The sequence below is a fragment of the Callionymus lyra genome, chromosome 12 (assembly GCF_982586985.1).
Source record: "Callionymus lyra chromosome 12, fCalLyr1.hap1.1, whole genome shotgun sequence".
Taxonomy (NCBI): Eukaryota; Metazoa; Chordata; class Actinopteri; order Syngnathiformes; family Callionymidae; genus Callionymus; species Callionymus lyra.
Window position 1 is genome coordinate 12,267,189 of NC_141829.1, and position 19,022 is coordinate 12,286,210.

Here is a 19,022-nt window from a genome sequence, read left to right on the forward strand (position 1 = left end):
TGTGAGTTTTGGCAGACTTTCCAAGCACCACAGAGATGTTACACAACCGCCCTCCTACAGGTTTCTGCATGTGTGCGGGTTTTTCTCAAATCCTACAAAAGGACCAGAATGCTTGATCTTAAAATGTCAAAATGAATTGATTTTCCTTCCGTCTTGTTTTATAGCTAAGCCCCCTTGTGCCAGCAGGTAATAGAAATCTACAATTAGTTTGTTAAATCATTTTAAATGTATCAGTTTTTAATTAATTTAGCTACATTGCTCTTTGTTTTGTTGTATTTTATATTTATTGTGTGTTTAGTTGCTCTGTACTCCAAAGGATGCGAGTTTACAATACATACAAAACTATACAATGATGAAAACTGTATTTTAGGATAATGTAGCTTAAAGATCTAGATGTAATAGTGTTAATATTTTGTGGTTTAATTTGCAATAACAACCATTTCTTTGTAATGCTCTTGGTAAGAACTATGGTGGCCCTTAAGGGAAACAAATAGGAAAAGTTTACGACAGTGACTAAAATATATCACATTTGTTTTTAAAAGGTTGTACCACAGATTGGGAATTAAATGACCTATTTTGCATTATCTTCCTTCAAACAATACAATGATTTAATAATATAAGTAGTGATTTTATTGTGTACAATGTTTTCATAAATGCATATAAAATGTGGCCCTTGGCATAGGAGTGTGCTGCCTTAGTGCTTTTCTATTTATTTATTTTTTGTCATATTATTTAATTTAAGAAATTGTTAGTTTTGTCCATTAAATGTTTGGTTATCAGTGGTAGAGACTAATGTAAAAGAAAACAACATTTCCATGAATCCTTTTCCAAAACCTATGTTTACTGCATTCAAACTTCATGGTGACTTCCTGTAGGAAGTTCGGTATTTATTGTTGTAAAGTCTTTCCTCTGAAGCCCAATTTGCACCAGATGCTCTAAGGATGCGTGTGTGTTAAGGCGCAGCAGCAAACCTTCTAATCAGTCGAGCAATTTATTCCAGCTGCCTCCGCCGTGGATACACTAGACTTCTATTTCTGCGAGTACGAACGCATCAATTCAGCTCAGCCCCGCGCAAACCAGTGAGGAGAATGATAGAAAACATTGAGATCCTTTCAAAATAAAACGTTACCCATAGGTTATGTTGTTGAATTCCAAAATATTTGAAAAAAACCAAAAAAAAAACCCGGCTAAGCCGTGTTAGAAATACAACCCTTCTGACGTGGCAGGAACTGTAAACTCGACGACAGATTGCCGGGCCTCCAGGAGCCACAGTGACAGATGGCTATGTATCTATGAGCGCACGACACCTGAGCAAACCTATCTCTGACTCACACCCATCATGACGCCACAACTAACCCCTGAATCAGGTTTACTTACCATCCATGGTTTGTGTTTCCTGTCGTCCATTAAAAGAGCTTTTTTTAATACAAGCTTCGGTTGCCATGGTGATTAGAGGCAGGCAAGGATGAATCCGTAAGCTTCCCTCAGTCCCCCCTGTCTTTGATGGTACCGATGTAACGGTGATGACATATTGTGGATTGGTTTTTATTTTTAGTTCTGAATCTCAGGGCTGCAGAGGAAACACTTTTCAAAAACACGATTTCAAATGTGGATATTTGTACGAAGGAGACGTCACAGAACTTCATTCTTAATGAGGTGATTGTGTTCCTTAGAAAATAACATTTAAAAGGATGAGAGTCTTAAAGAAGTTCTTGAAAATCACTCGCTGAGAGTAGAAAACATCAAATGTGAATGTTTTTGTCTCAACTTCACACTTATACACACAAATTACCTATTTACTTACTTATAATTATGAATCTTTAAATAAAATAAATGTATAGTTAATGAACAAAACTATTTTCTCTACCACATTAAAATTAAAAATGCAATATAATTATTCACTCTTACCATATAAGCACATTGCACAAGCAATCTGAAGGGAACTATTAAAACTTCAGAAAAGGGAACTTTAATTAGAAAACAAAATGAACAAAGTCATTAGCAGTAATTTTCAGTTCATCAATTTCTTGAAGCGCTGCTGATTCAGAACCAAAACAAAAAGGAAAACGTGCTTGTTAATCGAAAAAGTAAAAGTAATGGTTTCTCTCCATTGGGTTGTTAGACTTCGAAAATCTCAGCCGTCAAGTGATGTTGCCATGGCAACTGGACCCTGCACCTGCACCCTTTATTTTTAGTTGGTGCTGTAGCTGTGGGGTAGCTTTGTTCGTCACAAGAACCATATGATTACATCCTTAACTCAAATGTGTACTTTGACAATCATAATAATGTGTTCCGGGGATTCTGAATAATAAAGATTGACGCAAGGGTCTAAAAATACTGTAGTAATAATGTAGTTATTTAAAATGGAACAAAAGTCAAGTTAAAATTGTTCATTTTCTATACAAGCATAGAAATAAAGCCCTGAATAAAATTTATAAATCATAATATAGGTATTGAGTTTGTATCTTGGTCCGGTTTGTGTCTTCTCTTTTGGACTATTGCAATAGTTTCATTTTGTGTCTAAACAAGAAGGATCTGTCTCGCCCCTAGTTAATGCAAAACTCTGCAGCGAGAATTCTGACCCGCTCTAGTAGAAGAACTCACATTTACCCCGATCCTTAAAAGTCGGCATTGGCTGCCAGTTTCTTTCAGGATAAACTTTAAAATTCTGGTTCCTACTGTCAGATCTATTCATGGTCAGGTTCCTCCTTACATCAGTGATCTGATCCTGCCTTACACCCCAGCTCGGGCTCTGAGGTCTGTGGATCAGAACCTACTGATGGTTCCTGAACACAGTTCAGGACCAGAGGAGAGAAATCCTTCCAGACTGTTGCTCCTAAGCTTTGGAACGATCTTCCTCTCCTTCTGTGTTTGATGATCTACTGACTCCTTCAAGAAGAATCTTAAGACATTCTTATTTGTGCAGACTTTTCGTCATTTTCTGGGACTCCTGTGTTTGTCTTATGTGTCTTGACCTTTTAAAGTTTTCTTTAATTTTTATGTATTTTTAACTGTGTATTGCTTTTGATCGTTCAAGCGCTTTGTGACCCTGGTCTAGAAAGGCGCTTTACAAATAACCTTAACTTACTTACTTTTAGTTACTTACCTAGAGACCGATATTCAATTTAACTTTTCCCCCAGTGACCCCATTTGACACCCCACTCACCCGGCGACAGACCGACAGCCTGTGAAATATCCAGCGAGAGAAATTTGATAAGAGAAAAGTTGATGATGCTCTAGTTGCAAACCTTCGACGCCTCGTGTCGTACATTCACAATCTGAACTCACAACCTCGTGTCATCTGCAAATCTCGGCACATTTCGGAGATAATCATCGAACCGTACGTAAGAAGACGTCGTCCACAATCGTCCCGGTGATGGAACGTCCATCTCCTGCTCGCATGGATGTTTCTATTATTGGGCGATGACATCCTGTGTCGGGTTTCTATATCTTTAAATCCGAAATTACTGCTGCTAAAGTCGTACATCCTGTATTGTGTTTCGAGTTTTCTGCTCCTTGCGGTTCACAAGCTGCTTTTCAATCGCTTCATGTACAGATATTTTTAGAACCTGTTTTTCAGTGTAACTTTAGCGACTAAACACTTTATAAGTTTGACTATATTCACTGAAGAAAGTGTTGCTATTGTTGAAGATTAGGAAAATAAATCCTGTGCCACAAACATATTTTAATACAGATTAATTATCCACTAATAAAATAATAATAATATATAATATATTATATTAATAATAATCTCAGTTTTGATTTTTGTCTTAAAGCATGTTTAATGTTAGAGTTGAACTAGTAATACAAATAATAGATTTAATCTGATACCGTAAGGGGTCAAAACGGTATATTATAGTCATTTTTTATATATATTTTCTTCATAATTTTATTTGATCAATCTTATAGATAAACTTTAAATGTGCTCTTTATGTGATCTATTATGACGATATTGTGAAGTTGACCCAAAAGATTTGTTGTAGTGCAGCAGCTCTGCACACTAACTAACTAATCTCTTCAAAGAGATTACCGATCGATATTTACCGAACATTTATTCACTATTTACTGAAATTGTTTAAATCTATATATTAATTCTGAACTTACTGATGCAACAATCGTGGTCTTTCACAAACGTTGACACTTTGAATAAACGTTGACGGCCGAGATTATCCGATCAGACAACGACGGTATGTTTGAACGTCCGCTTTGAGGCTGAGCGTATTATTATTATTACAAGTGAAAAAAAATGCTGACTCGGCTGAACGAGTGGGAGTCCGTTTACACTCTTCAAATTGATTTTGGGGCGACACATTTCGACAAATTGATCTCTCGGTCGAACGAAGAATCTGTGTCACACGGCGAAGGTTTCAACAATGGCTTCTCAGAATATGAGCTTCGGACCAGCAGGAGTATCTCAATGACCTCTTTTTAATAAATGTCACGCTGCCCCTGAGCAAGAGTTTGGATATCAAGCTACCGGGGGGAAAAAAAGGTGTCCGCCTGTGTGTGTGTGTGTGTGTGTGTGCGAGTGTATGAGTGAATGAGAGGGAGATACGGAGTATTGCTGGCAAAGTCTGAAGGTCAGAGGAAGTATCTGTGACAGGAAGGAAGCCACTGCCAGGTTCAGACCAGGTTACTGATAATGACCAGCGTGTGCAGGGAAACATGGTTGAAGTCAGGAGATGAAAGTGCTTCTGGCCTGTGTTTGCAAATATTCTCACTTACAGTATTAATACTTTTAAAATGTAGCTCCGCCCAACTCTTCTCCATATTGTCCTGCAGTGTAAAAAAAAAAGCCTACAAGAGAAGGTATGTTATTCTTATTATAAATACATTCTTAATACAGGGAATTAAAATATGAGTAGCCACTGAAAGGCAGATTTAAACTTATTGTATTTGAAATTCTCTTTTTTATTATTATTTTGTATCTATTTTTGGATACTTTTTTCCTCTTTTAACCCTTGTGTTATTTCAGTTCATCTGTTTGACCCAGAGGCAACACAAGGTATACCCCAAACAGATTTGTTTTCGGGCATGGGGTCACTTTGACCCAGAGACAACACATGGGTTAAACATAACAGAAACCAGGTAGTTGTACCTCAAATTAAATATAAATAAATGTATTATTTGCTAATCTGGACTGCAAAAATGATTTTGAACAAAGTTGTTTTCATCTGCTTTAGTGAATAATTATTTTGACAAGCAAAATTTTCTTAAAACCAAACTAGGGACATTTTAACAAACTAAATTGATTGATTACCTTATTGTTAATGGGAACTAACAATAACTTTAATTAAAAAAATATAACAAAAACTGTGCAAAAAATTACTAAAGCACTGAAGCAGGACACTCTTCTGCCAAGGGTCACATTTCACATGTATTAATGAAAACACTTTATACTTCTATTATTAAATAATTGTATCTTTTCAAGGCAAATAATTAAAAATTAGGTACTTGAACTCCACAGCGCCACCACTGGCTGCTTCTTCAGCTGCATTCATGTCTCCTCCTCATGTCTTTGCTCAAATTCTTTAAACAAAGTTGAATTACTTTTAAGGTCTTTAACAAAGTCCTGAAGTCATGGATCACCATTAAAAAAACTTTCTTTAAGGTTCATTCCCAGCTGCATCTGATGATTAAACTCTAATGATGTTGGGATTCAAACCTCATTCCTCTATTTTGTTGTTGATAAAGATTGAACCTGGTTAAATTGCAGCTTTACATCAAACCTCATGCAATTATCTACGAGTGAAAACCGTGTTTTTCCGAATTCAAGCATCATTTTTTTGTAACATTCCCGTGGCTATGTTTTTGTTTTCAATCTTTTTCGGCTCACGTTGTCTCTCACTCTGTTCATCTAAACAACCTTCTTCGCAAAACAAATGTCATCTTTTATGGCCGTTTTCTGTTGTTGTTTCCAAGGGTCAACGCTGGGTCTGGGCAGTGGTTTCCTGCAGCGCAGCGACAGATCTCACTGACGTGAAACAGCTTGTCATATTTTGGACAGCTTTGAGGTCTTCGTGTCATTGCCGTGATTTGAATCCACCAGCAGCGTGTTGGAAATGTTTAGGATCTGCAGGCAGGATTTCAAATCCCCTCGTTTTTTTTTCCTTCATCCAATATAACCTTGATACTGTGGTGAGCGGCCGCTGCACGACAGGTTTCAAATTCTCGTACGTTTTTTAAAGCAGTGGATGCAGTTTTTATTTTAAGATGCCAGAAGTGCAGGAGCTGCAAGATCTTGCTGTATCATCTTGTGGATGGTCAGTGCGTTTGACCCTGACCCTGTGAGAGTTTTACAACCTTTCAGAGCTCTCGGATGTCAAAACATTTGCTTGAAATATTCCTCTTTTCTAAGATGTGTTTTGTTATTGAATAAACACAGATCTGTCTCGCCTGCAATTGATACAAGAACTCTGCAGCGATAATTCTGAGCCGCTCTAGTAGAAGAACTCACATTTCTCCGATCCTTAAAACTCTTCACTGGCTGCCAGTTTCTTTCAGTATCAATTTTAAAAATTCTGGTTCTTACTTTCAGATCTATTCATGGTCAGACTCTTCCTTCCATCAGTAAGCTGATCCAGCCTTACACCCCAGCTTGGGCTCTTAGGTCATCCTAAGATCTTTTTATTTGTTCAGGCTTTTCTCTGATTATCTGGGACAACTGTGTTTGTCTTATGTGTCTTGATCTTTTAAAGTATATATTAACTGTGTATTTATTTTGATTGTTAAAGCGCTTTGTGACCCTGGTCTACAAAGGCGCTTTACAAATAACCTTTACTTACTTACTTAAATACTGTAGGATTATTTCTTTGATCATTTAAAAAGGTTTTTTGACAAGGTCGACGAGGATGTAAAAAAATAACTTCAGTTTTTCCATTTTTATGTGCCTACTTTATTTTAAAGTCACTTACGTAATCGTATTGTATTCATTTATTCACTCGTTTAATTGATCTGAATTTAATTCGTTATATTATTTATTTCTGTTTTTACAATATTGACAGTAAATGTTGAATAGTTTTGTATATGTCAATGAAATCTGACGCATATGTTTTAATATATATATATATATATATATATACCACAAATGTGTGTGTGGTATCCCCTTGGATCAATTAAAGCAGATTTTAATCACATCACAAATTAGCTTTTTTTTAGCAAAAAAAAACAACGAACTAGTTGTTTAAATTTAAACAAATAAAAATGAATTACTTACTTACCTTCAAATTAAATTGGTCAATTTACTTGATTTATTTGTTAGTTTTAAATGAGTCATTAACGTCATTAACATAATCAATTAAGTTCAGTTTAGTTAGATCGTAATACTTGCAAATATACCTAGAAAATGTTGCATTCATGCATTTTGAAAATATTTTTCATATCTTCTGTAACCATGGCTTTCATTTTGAATATGTCTCGTACACATCCATCTCTCTGTGTCACAGCAGGGGATAGAGACGTTATAAGAAGCACAGAGAAACTTGTCGATGTTACCCGTGAGATCATTTCAAACTGATTCTCGCAAATCTTTTATCTCATTTTGTAAACAAATGCACATACGGTATGGAGCAACTGCGCCTAGGTGGAGCCACGACATTGCAGTTCCACTGTTCTGACACTGGGGGGAGCTAGAAAAAAAACTTTAATTATTACCGACTGCTGGTTCACGACATTTGTCGAGAGATCCTTTCTTAAAATGTGACTTTCAAGTTTAATCCTTGAGTTTACTATTCAATACTAATACTAAATCACTGAATTACGTCCTGCTTATGTAAGGTCCTGAAGTCGCCTTGAATTTCCTTCTCAAATCTTGACTGAATCTCACCTTTCATCTGTCTATAATAGGTCGTTTGTAAGGAGATGTAAATCTCTAATTTTCAAGTATTTTTGAATGTCCGTCAAGATCAATGAACGTCAGTTTAGATACGACCCACATGATGTCACTTTGTTTCTATACATTTAACCTCATTAAATCCACATCCACTGAGGTTCTGTTGCGACATATATGATCATGTATGTTTCCTCTGTCACTTCCCTGAGTGAGTGGTCAAGATTTATCTGAATACTTTTGTTCACTGGATGTTTATCTTTACGAGTTTCCTTCGGCCTTTTGAGAGCAGAGGCCGATCTGGTCAAGCTCAACCTGAGGTTGCATCGAGCTGTTAAATGGATCACGTCCAGAGTGTAGGATTCACGAGAAACATCCGCGTTTCATCAAGCTTAGAAACAGACGCCGTTCATTCATGCTCGGGGTCATTTGTTGTCCTGTTCCAAGAAGGCACTAAAGACCCCCGACAAGCAACGTATAATAAACCTTTAAGGATATTTTTCTGTTTTTGTATCGTAGCTTCACGTCAAATTAAAAACTTACCGTTCAGTAAGAAGACTCGCTGTGTCGGGGAAATAAATGAGGTCAGAGGTCGCCCCTGTGACTGATGGGGTTACACTCACCTCTGCTCCCAGGGGTCAGAGGTTAAGCACATGGGCGAAGCAGGCCGGGCTGTTCTCCCGTTGTTAGAGCTTTATTGTGCTCCGTTCTGACACTTGTCCGGCTCATGGTCTTAATTACCGGAGCACACGAGGAGCGCTTTGTGTGTTTTCTGAGAGGTCAGAGTTCAACGCCGCGAGGAGCGACTCAATTACTGCAGCAGGCAACGCTGCAAACTAGAGTCAACAGAAATGCTGGTTTAAACGCGGCTATACATTTTATATTACTTAACAATTATAATGTTCACATGATCACATGACATTGATCAAGTTGTGCAACAACAATAATAAATAAACAGAATTAATAAATGAATTAAGTCAGAAGTAAATTTACTGTTCAGTGAAATGGAAAAGTATCAATAAGGGACAGTAGTAATACGTAAAAAATTGTTCTCACTGCTCCTTTTCAATATTTTAAAAAGACGTCTCAATGAGATGAAAATTGTTTGATTCAGTTGAAAGTTTGTTTTATTTCAATTGAAATATAGTTGAAAATTAACTGTTATAGTTTGATTACAGTTGAAAATTGTTTGATTATAGTTGAAAATTGTTTGAATACAGTTAAAAATTGTTTAATTATAGTTGAAAATTGGTTTATTATAGCTGAAAATGTTTGATTACAATTGAAAATTGTTTGATTATAGTTGAAAATTGTTTGATTATAGTTGAAAATTGATTGATTACAGTTGAAAATTGTTTGATTATAGTTGAAAATTGGTTTATTATAGCTGAAAATGTTTGATTACAATTGAAAATTGTTTGATTATAGTTGAAAATTGTTTGATTATAGTTGAAAATTGATTGATTACAGTTGAAAATTGTTTGATTATAGTTGAAAATTGTTTTTATTATAGTTGAAAATGTTTGATTACAATTGAAAATTGATTGATTACAGTTGAAAATTGTTCGATTACAGTTGAAAATGTTTGATTATAGATGAAATTCTACAATTGCACAACTTTATAAAACTACTCTAATCGGTTAAAAAGGATAAGGTGAGATTGTGATGAATAAATCATTTATAAAAAAGTTATATTGATCGTGACAGTAGTTCCAACAACAACAACATGAAACATTTTAATAACGATACCAAATACAAATTCTGAGGTTAAAATCAAACAAACAATGTAAATAATATACACATCCTTTTCTCAAAGAGACTTATACCAAGTCCAGCTCCAGCTAAGAAGCTTAGTAACGTAAAGTAGGTGAATTGTTGAAGCAAATTTGAAAGACATGAGCTCTGGTTCACCAACACGCCTGAACATTAAAGCAGCTGTGAAACCATTAAGGATCCGCTAATGACCTGCGAGTTAATGTTTCTCATCTGCTTCTTCTCATACAGGACGCCTCCATCGCCCACCGCTTTCATCTGATGCGAGAAAAACACCCGGAGAAGTTCAACAGCAGGTGAGAGATCGGGATGTTTAGGAAGGAACAGCTCTTCTCGTCACGTTCTATTAGTCACAGCGAGTGACACTGCATGTCTTTAAGTCCATTAGCTAACAAGTACTTAGCTTAACAAGCCGATGATCCTGCATTTTAATCCGGAGGCTCAATATCTTGAGCCTCTAAGATCAATAATTGATCAATATATTGGCATTTGAAGTTTATTTGGCTGTGAATCATAGAGATGTTTTTGTCAGTGTCGTGTTTTGGGGTAAGATTTGATACATGTCATACCAAAATATCGAACTTCATCACATCAATGTATTATTTACCAGGAAGTATAAGCTGTATTGTGTGGTATTGTCTTGTCATTTTTGGAGGTTCAATTTACCCTAAATGTTTTCAGCGCTTTCACCAAACAATCCCATGAAATTCCTCTTCTTCAATATAAAGATATCAGTAACAGTTACATTTTATAAGTCACTAAATCAACCACAACTCGTCTATATTTCGTCGTGTTCTTCTGCCAAATCCAAAAAAACTAAATCAACCTAAACCCAAGTTTACCAGAACCATCTCCACGAATCACCACCTACAAGAATGGATTCCGATCCCGAGGCTCATGTCCGATATCGCATCCCTCAGCATTTCTAAAACGGCCCCCCCCCCCCAACATCAAAAGCCCTGACTCGGCAGTCTTGAAGCGGTGGCCACAGTAGTTTCTTCTGTCATTGGAGCTCATTCAGATGCAAAGTGAGAAAACAGTTTCCTCCACAACCTCTTTCACGGTCAACGCTGCCCCAGGGGGGGGGCGGATTGGGGGGGCGGATTGGGGGGGCGTCTGTCGGAGCAGCCCGAGGCCGCGAGAACGTGTCAAGAACAAACACAATCATTAGAAGTCTTTTACGAGGTTAAAAGTAAGCGGGTTCATCTCAAACTCTAAAAAAAACCCATCAATATCTCTCGCGCGCGACTGGTGTTTTGAGTGAAAACATACAAGTCAACTCCACGGTTAATGAGTTTGCAGGAAATGCTTTAGAGACGCGACGAGTGGCTTGTTTACTCCTTTCGCGTTAAATAATTAATGCCGCAGTTTCCGACACGGGTCCCACGTCTATTTCCAGCATCACAGGAGACGGTGATAAAAAAACATAAAAGAGAGGCTTTGTTCTTCGGGCCGCCTTTCATGCTGCGGTCGAAAGCGATGACGCGGAGACTTCGCCCGACGTCAACACGTGCGGCGGCTCTTCGAACATCTAAACATCTTATTGATTTTTGTCCCTCAACAATTTGCTATTACAAGACATCCAGGACTAGAGTAGTTTGTACTGTACACATGATGAGATCATCACCTCCAGTCATGATGGCGTGTTGGGATATAAACCGGCTAAATATTGACTTGATCAATATCGTTGTTGCAGAAAATACTCTACACTTTTTTTTAGGATTCTCACTGGTCCTCTTCCCACGTCATTCCATTTTTATTGTTATTTTAATTGATAGATAGATAGATAGATAGATAGATAGATAGATAGATAGATAGATCGATAGATCGATAGATAGATAGATAGATAGATAGATAGATAGATAGATAGATAGATAGATAGATAGATAGATAGATAGATAGATAGATAGATAGATAGATAGATAGATAGATAGATAGATAGATAGATGGATGGATAGATGGTTAGATGGATGGATATATAATTCCATCTGGAGTTCTCCTTCATGACGTTTTTCCAGTTCACAGTACACGATAGTTTCACAAAAACAAGAACAAAGAGCAAATAAAGAGAACAAAGTGCAAGGAATGACACAGTTAAAATATAAAGAACATTATTATTATTGTACACATTCCCTCTTATTCCTTCTTTTGTCTTTTATTGACAGCAGACGATGTTTCATAAAACAAGAACAAAGTGCAAAGAATGACAAAGTGCAAATATAAAGAACATTATTATTATTGCACTCATTTCCTCTTATTCCTTCTTTTGTCTTTTATTGATATATGGATGGGTGGATGGATGGATACATTTTATTAATCTCTGTAGATCTCCTTTGGGAATTCGGGTTTCCAGTACACAGCAGGCGATTGTTTCACAAAAAAAAAGAACAAAGGGCAAAGAATGACAAAGTGCAAATATAAAGAACATTATATTTTAGTATATGACAAGTAATAGTAGAAGTATTATTATTGCATACATTACTCAAAACGGTGCCTTACATATTTGTATCTGAAAAAACATGTACTCATCTTATGGTATCTTTCAATTACTACATATAAAAGAAATAATGTTAAAATGAATGAGTCTGTACTGTAAACATGATGAGATCATCGCCTCGAGTCATGATGGCGTGTTGGGATATAAACCGGCTAAATATTGACTTGATCAATATCGTGGTTGCAGAAAATACTCTACACTTTTTTTTAAGGATTCTCACTGGTCCTGTTCCCACGTCATCTGCCTCTCACACCAATCTTTCTTGAACAAAGCCACGTGTGATTCTTGACACTTCACCTCACAATGGTCCGGCGAGCCAGACCTGCAGGAGCCTGAAGACCAGGTGCTAATAACTTCTCGCGCCGAGATCTCCTTCCTCCAACAGCGTTTTTTTTCGAAACTCGCTCGCACAAGACGCCAAAATCAAGTCAACAAATTCTATTTACCAAACTGTCTGTGACAGGAAATGTGATTCTCTTTGTGATATTGTCAATCTTGATCTATTATTATTATTATCTTGGAATTTGTTTTCCCGTCAAATTCCTTTTCTTCGGTTTTACCCGATACTGCACGTCTCCTTAATCTATGTTGCTTCTCTTATCTCAAACACTTAAAAGTCACATTATCATCGTTGAATCCAACTATTCTGTAGCATTTTTAAAAAGAAGCAAGATGCGTTTTTAAATAAAAAAATGTATCATCTGTGACTTTATTATAGAATAATCTGATTTATTTGTATTTTTAAATGTTAAGTTAAGTTTTATTTTTTAAATTTAATCTCTTTTATTAATTGTTACTCTTGTTTTGTTTTGTTCTGCCTTATGTAGATCTGAACCTAATACATCTTTATATTATCTCATCAGTGGAAATCGCTCTCAGCACACATCCCATAATGCACTGCAACAGTCGAACGATAGACCGAGACAGACAAAGGTCAATCATGTCCAAACAGAGCTGGTTCTATTCACTCAAGATCTACCTCATCTAGGAAAGTCTGTATCTCTAGTTAATTGAAGCTTAACATATTAAAAAACGTGTTTTATTTGTCATACAATTGTGCAACGTTTTGAAATCAACCAGTTAAAACTGAAGGTCGTCGCTCTCAGATTTTAATTGAATTCCAGTTTTGTCAAATCACAACAAAGTCATTTCAAGATCAAAGGAAAAAAAGAAACACTTATATTAGTATTTCAGAGCGGAAATGTAAATAAAACATGGCCGTCTTTTGATGGCGAAGCTTATCTGATTAAGCATAGAATAGTAAGTGAAGTGACCTGGCGTGTTGCTATTGTTCCCCGTCAAGCCAAAGAGGTCACTGAACCTAATCAGCAGATTTGATTAGCAGGGATCAAATGTCAGCGCTCGGTGACCTCACGACACCGCAGCCCTCACGGCCTCTGTAGTAGAAACTCTTTGTCCCGTTTGTTTGTTGTGTTTTTTTTTTTTTAATCCTTCATTTTATTCAAGATGGTCATTTTGTTGATCGAAAAATCTGATTGTTTCTATTGAATCATTTAAGAGTTATTTACCTTTTTATTTCAATGTACATTGACCATAAATGATGCAAACTTTCAACATGAACTCGTGCCGAATCCATGAACGTATTTGTATTTTAAGTTTCGATGGTATTCGTTCACGATCAAATGGATTGATTTAAGAATTTAAGAAATGAAAAAGCGTCTGGAAACTGATGAGTTTTCTCAACATCCCTCTCGTCCAAGTTTTGAACCTCGGTGTGTCATGACCTGGACGTGCCCCTCAGCGACTGACAAATAGAAGCAGGAAGCTCGACCACTTAGGTGTGGACAACCTCTTTCCTAGACCGAGATCCCGCATTTCCCCTCTATGAACCCCCGACTTCACACAACGTCCAGGGGTCACGACGTCTCCGGATTAAAAGCCTCGATCGATCCAGATAATCGTCATGATTTTCCTTTTTTTATTATTTACTCTGAATAAGTTTCCTCGACGACATTAAGACCCCTTCGATCGGAAACGTGTCCGCGAGCATCGGGGCGCGAGGCAGCGGGGTCAACGCTCACGCCGAGGATTAAGGAGATGCTTATCAGGAGGGAAGGGTAGCTAGAGTAGGAGGCGGACAAAGGGCGAAGGTCGGCGAGATGTTTAGCTACAAATTAAGGGGGAGCCCGAAGCTGCTGACTCATGTTTTCATAACAGGGGTTGGAACTCTTTTCACGGAACTCTTAATGAATGAAGTCTCAGATTACTGAGCTGTCACTGATTTATCTTGAGAGAGAGATGTCGAGTCATCTCGGTGAGATCTGAGAAGACATTAAAAGCTGCTCGTATTTATTATTAATATCAATAAAATAGTCTATTTACTAAACTGTTCCGCAGCTATATTTGGATCCGTTTTTGAGCGCCGAGTACATATTTTTAATCCCGTGTTCACCTACATTTTGGTTTTCTGAAGGACGCTTCAGAGCACAAGTGGAATTTTGACCCTTAAAACTTCAAGGTTCAATGTCATGGTTTGAGTCTAACCATCCCTTTCTCACACCGGGTCAGGATTCTTTTTCAGTGTTGATACAATTTTAGATATTTGTTCTTAATAGTAATAAACAGTTCAAGCTCCCTAACATTACACCATATGCAATACAGGCTTAAAGTTCGGACACACCTTCTCAGCAAGTTTTTGCAGGGTTTTTTTCGGACTGACTGATCTTAACTTTCTTAAAGTAATGATGTCTCATTTCTCTTTACTTGGATGATCCGTTATTTCCATAAACTGACTGATAAAGTTTGTCTGATAGGGCTGTATTAACCTGACTTCTACGCAACTTAAGGTCCAAACCCCATTAATAATGCAAAAACCATTTTAGGTGACATTATTCTGAAGGTCATCAAAGTTATACCAAAAGTCTGTACTTTGAAGGAACTAAAATAAAAGACAAGTTTTCACACTTTTTTGTGTTCATTCATAGTTGTGATGCTTTAAGTGAGAAGTTGTGTCCAAACGTTTAGCCTGTACTGTAATTGGTTATTTGGTTATATATTGTAAATGAATATAAATTAAAATATGTCTTATTAATGTAGTTGATATCTGGGTAAATAGTTGTGCATTAATAGTGACCATAAGTAAGTCATAGAATAATTGTCACTATTTGTTTAAGCTTTAAATGTTCACCAAATAGATCAGATAAGACACAATATAGAAATAGAAACACAAAGTGACAAATATCTTTCACAAGTTTAATTCAAACTCCAAACCGTAGTGGTTATTAAAAAAAAGAAAAGGTACAAATGAAAGTATTAACAGTCTTTGTCTCTCTGCCCATGTCTTTACAGGATTAGTGGAGTTAATTTAGTTTGTTTTCTCTGCGCTTGACACTTTCTTGGCTCCATAGCTGTCCTGACCTGAACTGACCTGACCTAAGGTTAATGAACATTGTTCAGGAGGAGAATGAAATATGCTCCAAACAGTGTCTACCTTGACTGATGGTAAAAAAAAAAAATGACGAAGAATAAGAAAAACACCTTTTGTGATCGAATTGAATGTATTATTTTAACTCAAAAGAAAATTGATTTCTTTGCATACATTTGTAGTTTTCCTTCACCTCCGTTAGCCGAGGTCATCTGGCGTCTGTCCTCGCCTGCTCCGGCGTCGAGACAAAAGCCGACGTGGATCCATCAGGTCACCTCTGACAGATGTGTCTCCGGGGCACGACTGAACCTTTTGCTCGAAACCGCCACACGTTGCACGGGTTTCACCGACAGCCATGTTCCAGCGTGAAGAGCACAAATATGTTCATTGTTTTGATGGAAAAAGTGGGAGACAAACACGGCTTCCTGCTCCGAGGTTTGTCAATGGAGGTCTGACCTGTCGGGTCACATGACCACGAGCACACTGTTATACGCTCGCAGGGCAAAATGTGTTTGCTCAAAACAAATCTCACTGCAGGCAACATTGTTTTTTTGTCCTGAAATGACAAATTCTGATTTTTTTTGTTTTCCTTTATCACCAGAATGAAGAACAAGTTGTGGTACTTTGAATTCGGGACGACGGAAACTATTTCTGCCACCTGCAAGAAACTGAACGAGTGCATCGAGGTGGAGGTGAGTCAGAGATACAACACATAGTTATGACGTTACAGATGCAGGAGCAGAAAGAAAAGGTGTATACTTTCTGTTTCTATAATAATTGGTCTGTGGATCTGCAGTGAACTTTTCATAAATCTGGCCAACAAAACCCTGTGTAGCCTGTGACGGCTCCTTTATTCCCCTTTGTTTGACCTCAGAGTATAAAGAAAAATACATATTATTATAAGAATGGAAAATGACTTCTAACAGCATGCCATGAATCATTATAGCAACTAAATCCATGTGACTTTCATGACTAAATATGTACTGAATGCACAGTTTTAGGGTTGTTAGGTGAAATCACCAGCATTGAAACTAATATAAAATGTGCATTTATTTAATTGTATACCTTAATTGTCTTGAAGTTGTTTACCTGGAACAAATTTCTATTATACTAATAACGATAACAATCTCCAGTATAATTCGTATTATTATTGGAAAGAAGATATCATAAAAAGTAATATAAATACTAGTAATATAAATTACAGCTCATTAGAATGATCATGGGTATTTTTATTGTTAAAATAAATCATTTTAATTGATAGATAGATAGATAGATGGATAGATGGTTAGATAGATGGATGGATATATAATTCCATCTGGAGTTCTCCTTCATGATGTTTTTCCAGTTCACAGTACACGATAGTTTCACAAAAACGAGAACAAAGATCAAATAAAGAGAACAAAGTGCCAGTAATGACACTTCAAATATAAAGAACATTATTATTATTGCACACATTCGCTCTTATTCCTTCTTTTGTCTTTTATTGACAGCAGACGATGTTTCATAAAACAAGAACATAGTGCAATGATTGACAAAGTGCAAATATAAAGAACATTATTATTATTGCACTCATTTCCTCTTATTCCTTCTTTTGTCTTTTATTGATATATGGATGGGTGGATGGATACATTTTATTAATCTCTGTAGGTCTACTTTGGGAATTCGGGTTTCCAGTACACAGCAGGCGATTGTTTCACAAGAAAAAGAACAAAGAGCAAAGAATGACAAAGTGCAAATATAAAGAAGATTATTATTGCATACGTTACTCAAAACGGTGCCTTACAGATTTGTATCTGAAAAAACATGTACTCATCTTATGGTATCTTTCAATTACTAAATATAAAATAAATAATGTTAAAAATGATCAAATAAAACACCTCCATCTTCACAATAATTTTGTCTACAGCTACACAGTTGTCATCATAGTTGGAATTTAAAGCCTATGAGTTATGTTGACTACAGTCACTTAATCTTAAAACGCATTTGAGAAACTTCAGATTAGCGGCAGCCTCACTTCAGAGCCTTGTTTGGTCCTGAGGGGACTTGGATTAGCAGTTATTCTGAGGAGCATGAAACACTTGATATCAAAAGCTATATTCGCCAGCATACGTCAAAACATCTTCTGCTTCCCTGACACCCCATTGAAATGTCTTTAGTTCTGTCGAAAGTGTTTGCGACGACGTCAATAATAATGAGGCTAAATTTAGCAGCTAATGCACCATTAATTCACTGATTGCCTCGTTCTGTCACCCGAGGGCTGCCGAGACTGTCGCCCGAGCATTAAAGCGCAGCAAGACACCGTGAATACGCCAGACTGGCATCTTTCAGACGGACCCCGGGGCCACCGGCAGACAGTGCGCTTCATTTACAGTTTAACAGTCCTTCAAAGCGCTTTTTACCCATCTTGGAAAATGACTTTTGTAGCGTGTATAAATACCCAACATGCACTTTGCTAAATAAAGCAGATCCTTTTGAAAACTCTCTTCTTTTTTGTCATCTTCTAAGGGAAGACGCTCTAATTTTTCTTTGGATTTCTGATCTCAAATCGCAGCAGTCGTCATTACTTTCACTTAACTTTACATTACTTTTCATTTTAACATCCGTTTTTTCAAAATAAGAGCATGATATATATTTCTAAACATTCTCTTTGGTCGTCCACTCCTGGTCTGGTCGCTCATTTGTGGAATGTTTCCCCACCAGTGCGACGGAATCATCCTGGACCTCAGCAACACCTCTTTGGAAGGCATCGCCGTCCTGAATATTCCCAGCATGCACGGCGGTTCCAACCTGTGGGGCGAGTCGAAAAAGAGGAGAAACTACAACCGCATGAGCAGGAAAGTCCCGGACAGAATGCCAACCGGCACCGTGACCGACGTCAAGGAGCTCAAGTTCTGCATGCAGGGTGAGTGTGATGTTGGACTTCCATTGACCGCCATGTTTTTTTTTTATCAGTTACACGAGTGACAAAGACAACAATTCAGGGTTCATCAACAGATTGTTCGAGTTTTTTTCTTCTTCATTTTCAATTTTAATTGGCGATTTAAACGTCAACAGTCCCTCCCAAATCTTAGATAACTTTTGTTTTTGTCTTGTTTTAGCTCGGAACAGTCAGAGTCTAAAGTGCACACAAACATTGGAGAAGTGCTGATCGAAGGTACTTTCTCGGTCACGTGGTTCTCACTGTAGGAGGATCTTAACCCACAAACATACTGTTTATTTGTTTGAGTCGCTTCAGAATCAACTCAAGTTATGTTCCATACATACAGTTTTTTTTGGTTCATTTAAAGTAAGTAAGTAAGTAATATTTATTTATATAGCGCTTTTCCAGACCAGGGTCACAAAGCCCTTAAACAATCAAAACAATACTCAAAAAAGTACATACTTTAAAGATCAAGATAATACTGAGAACAACACAGGAGTTCCAGAAAATCAGGGAAAAGCCTGAACAAATAGAAACGTCTTAAGATGTTTCTTAAAGGAGTCAGTAGATCCATCAAGTGCAAAGAGAGAGGAAGATTGTTCCAAAGCTTAGGAGCAAC

At 37.0% G+C, this 19,022-nt stretch overlaps 1 protein-coding gene across 2 annotated transcripts in view; it reads left to right on the top strand.

Moving 5' to 3' along the window:
* Positions 1-19,022, top strand: part of dgkg (diacylglycerol kinase, gamma) — a 90,018-nt gene that overhangs the window by 48,853 nt on the left and 22,143 nt on the right. For both annotated transcript variants that reach the window (XM_087804877.1, XM_087804878.1), the window contains 3 exons: positions 9,833-9,897; positions 16,085-16,175; positions 18,184-18,385. In XM_087804877.1, the coding sequence (XP_087661003.1) occupies positions 9,833-9,897; positions 16,085-16,175; positions 18,184-18,385 (358 nt within the window). The remainder of the gene's footprint in view (positions 1-9,832; positions 9,898-16,084; positions 16,176-18,183; positions 18,386-19,022) is intronic.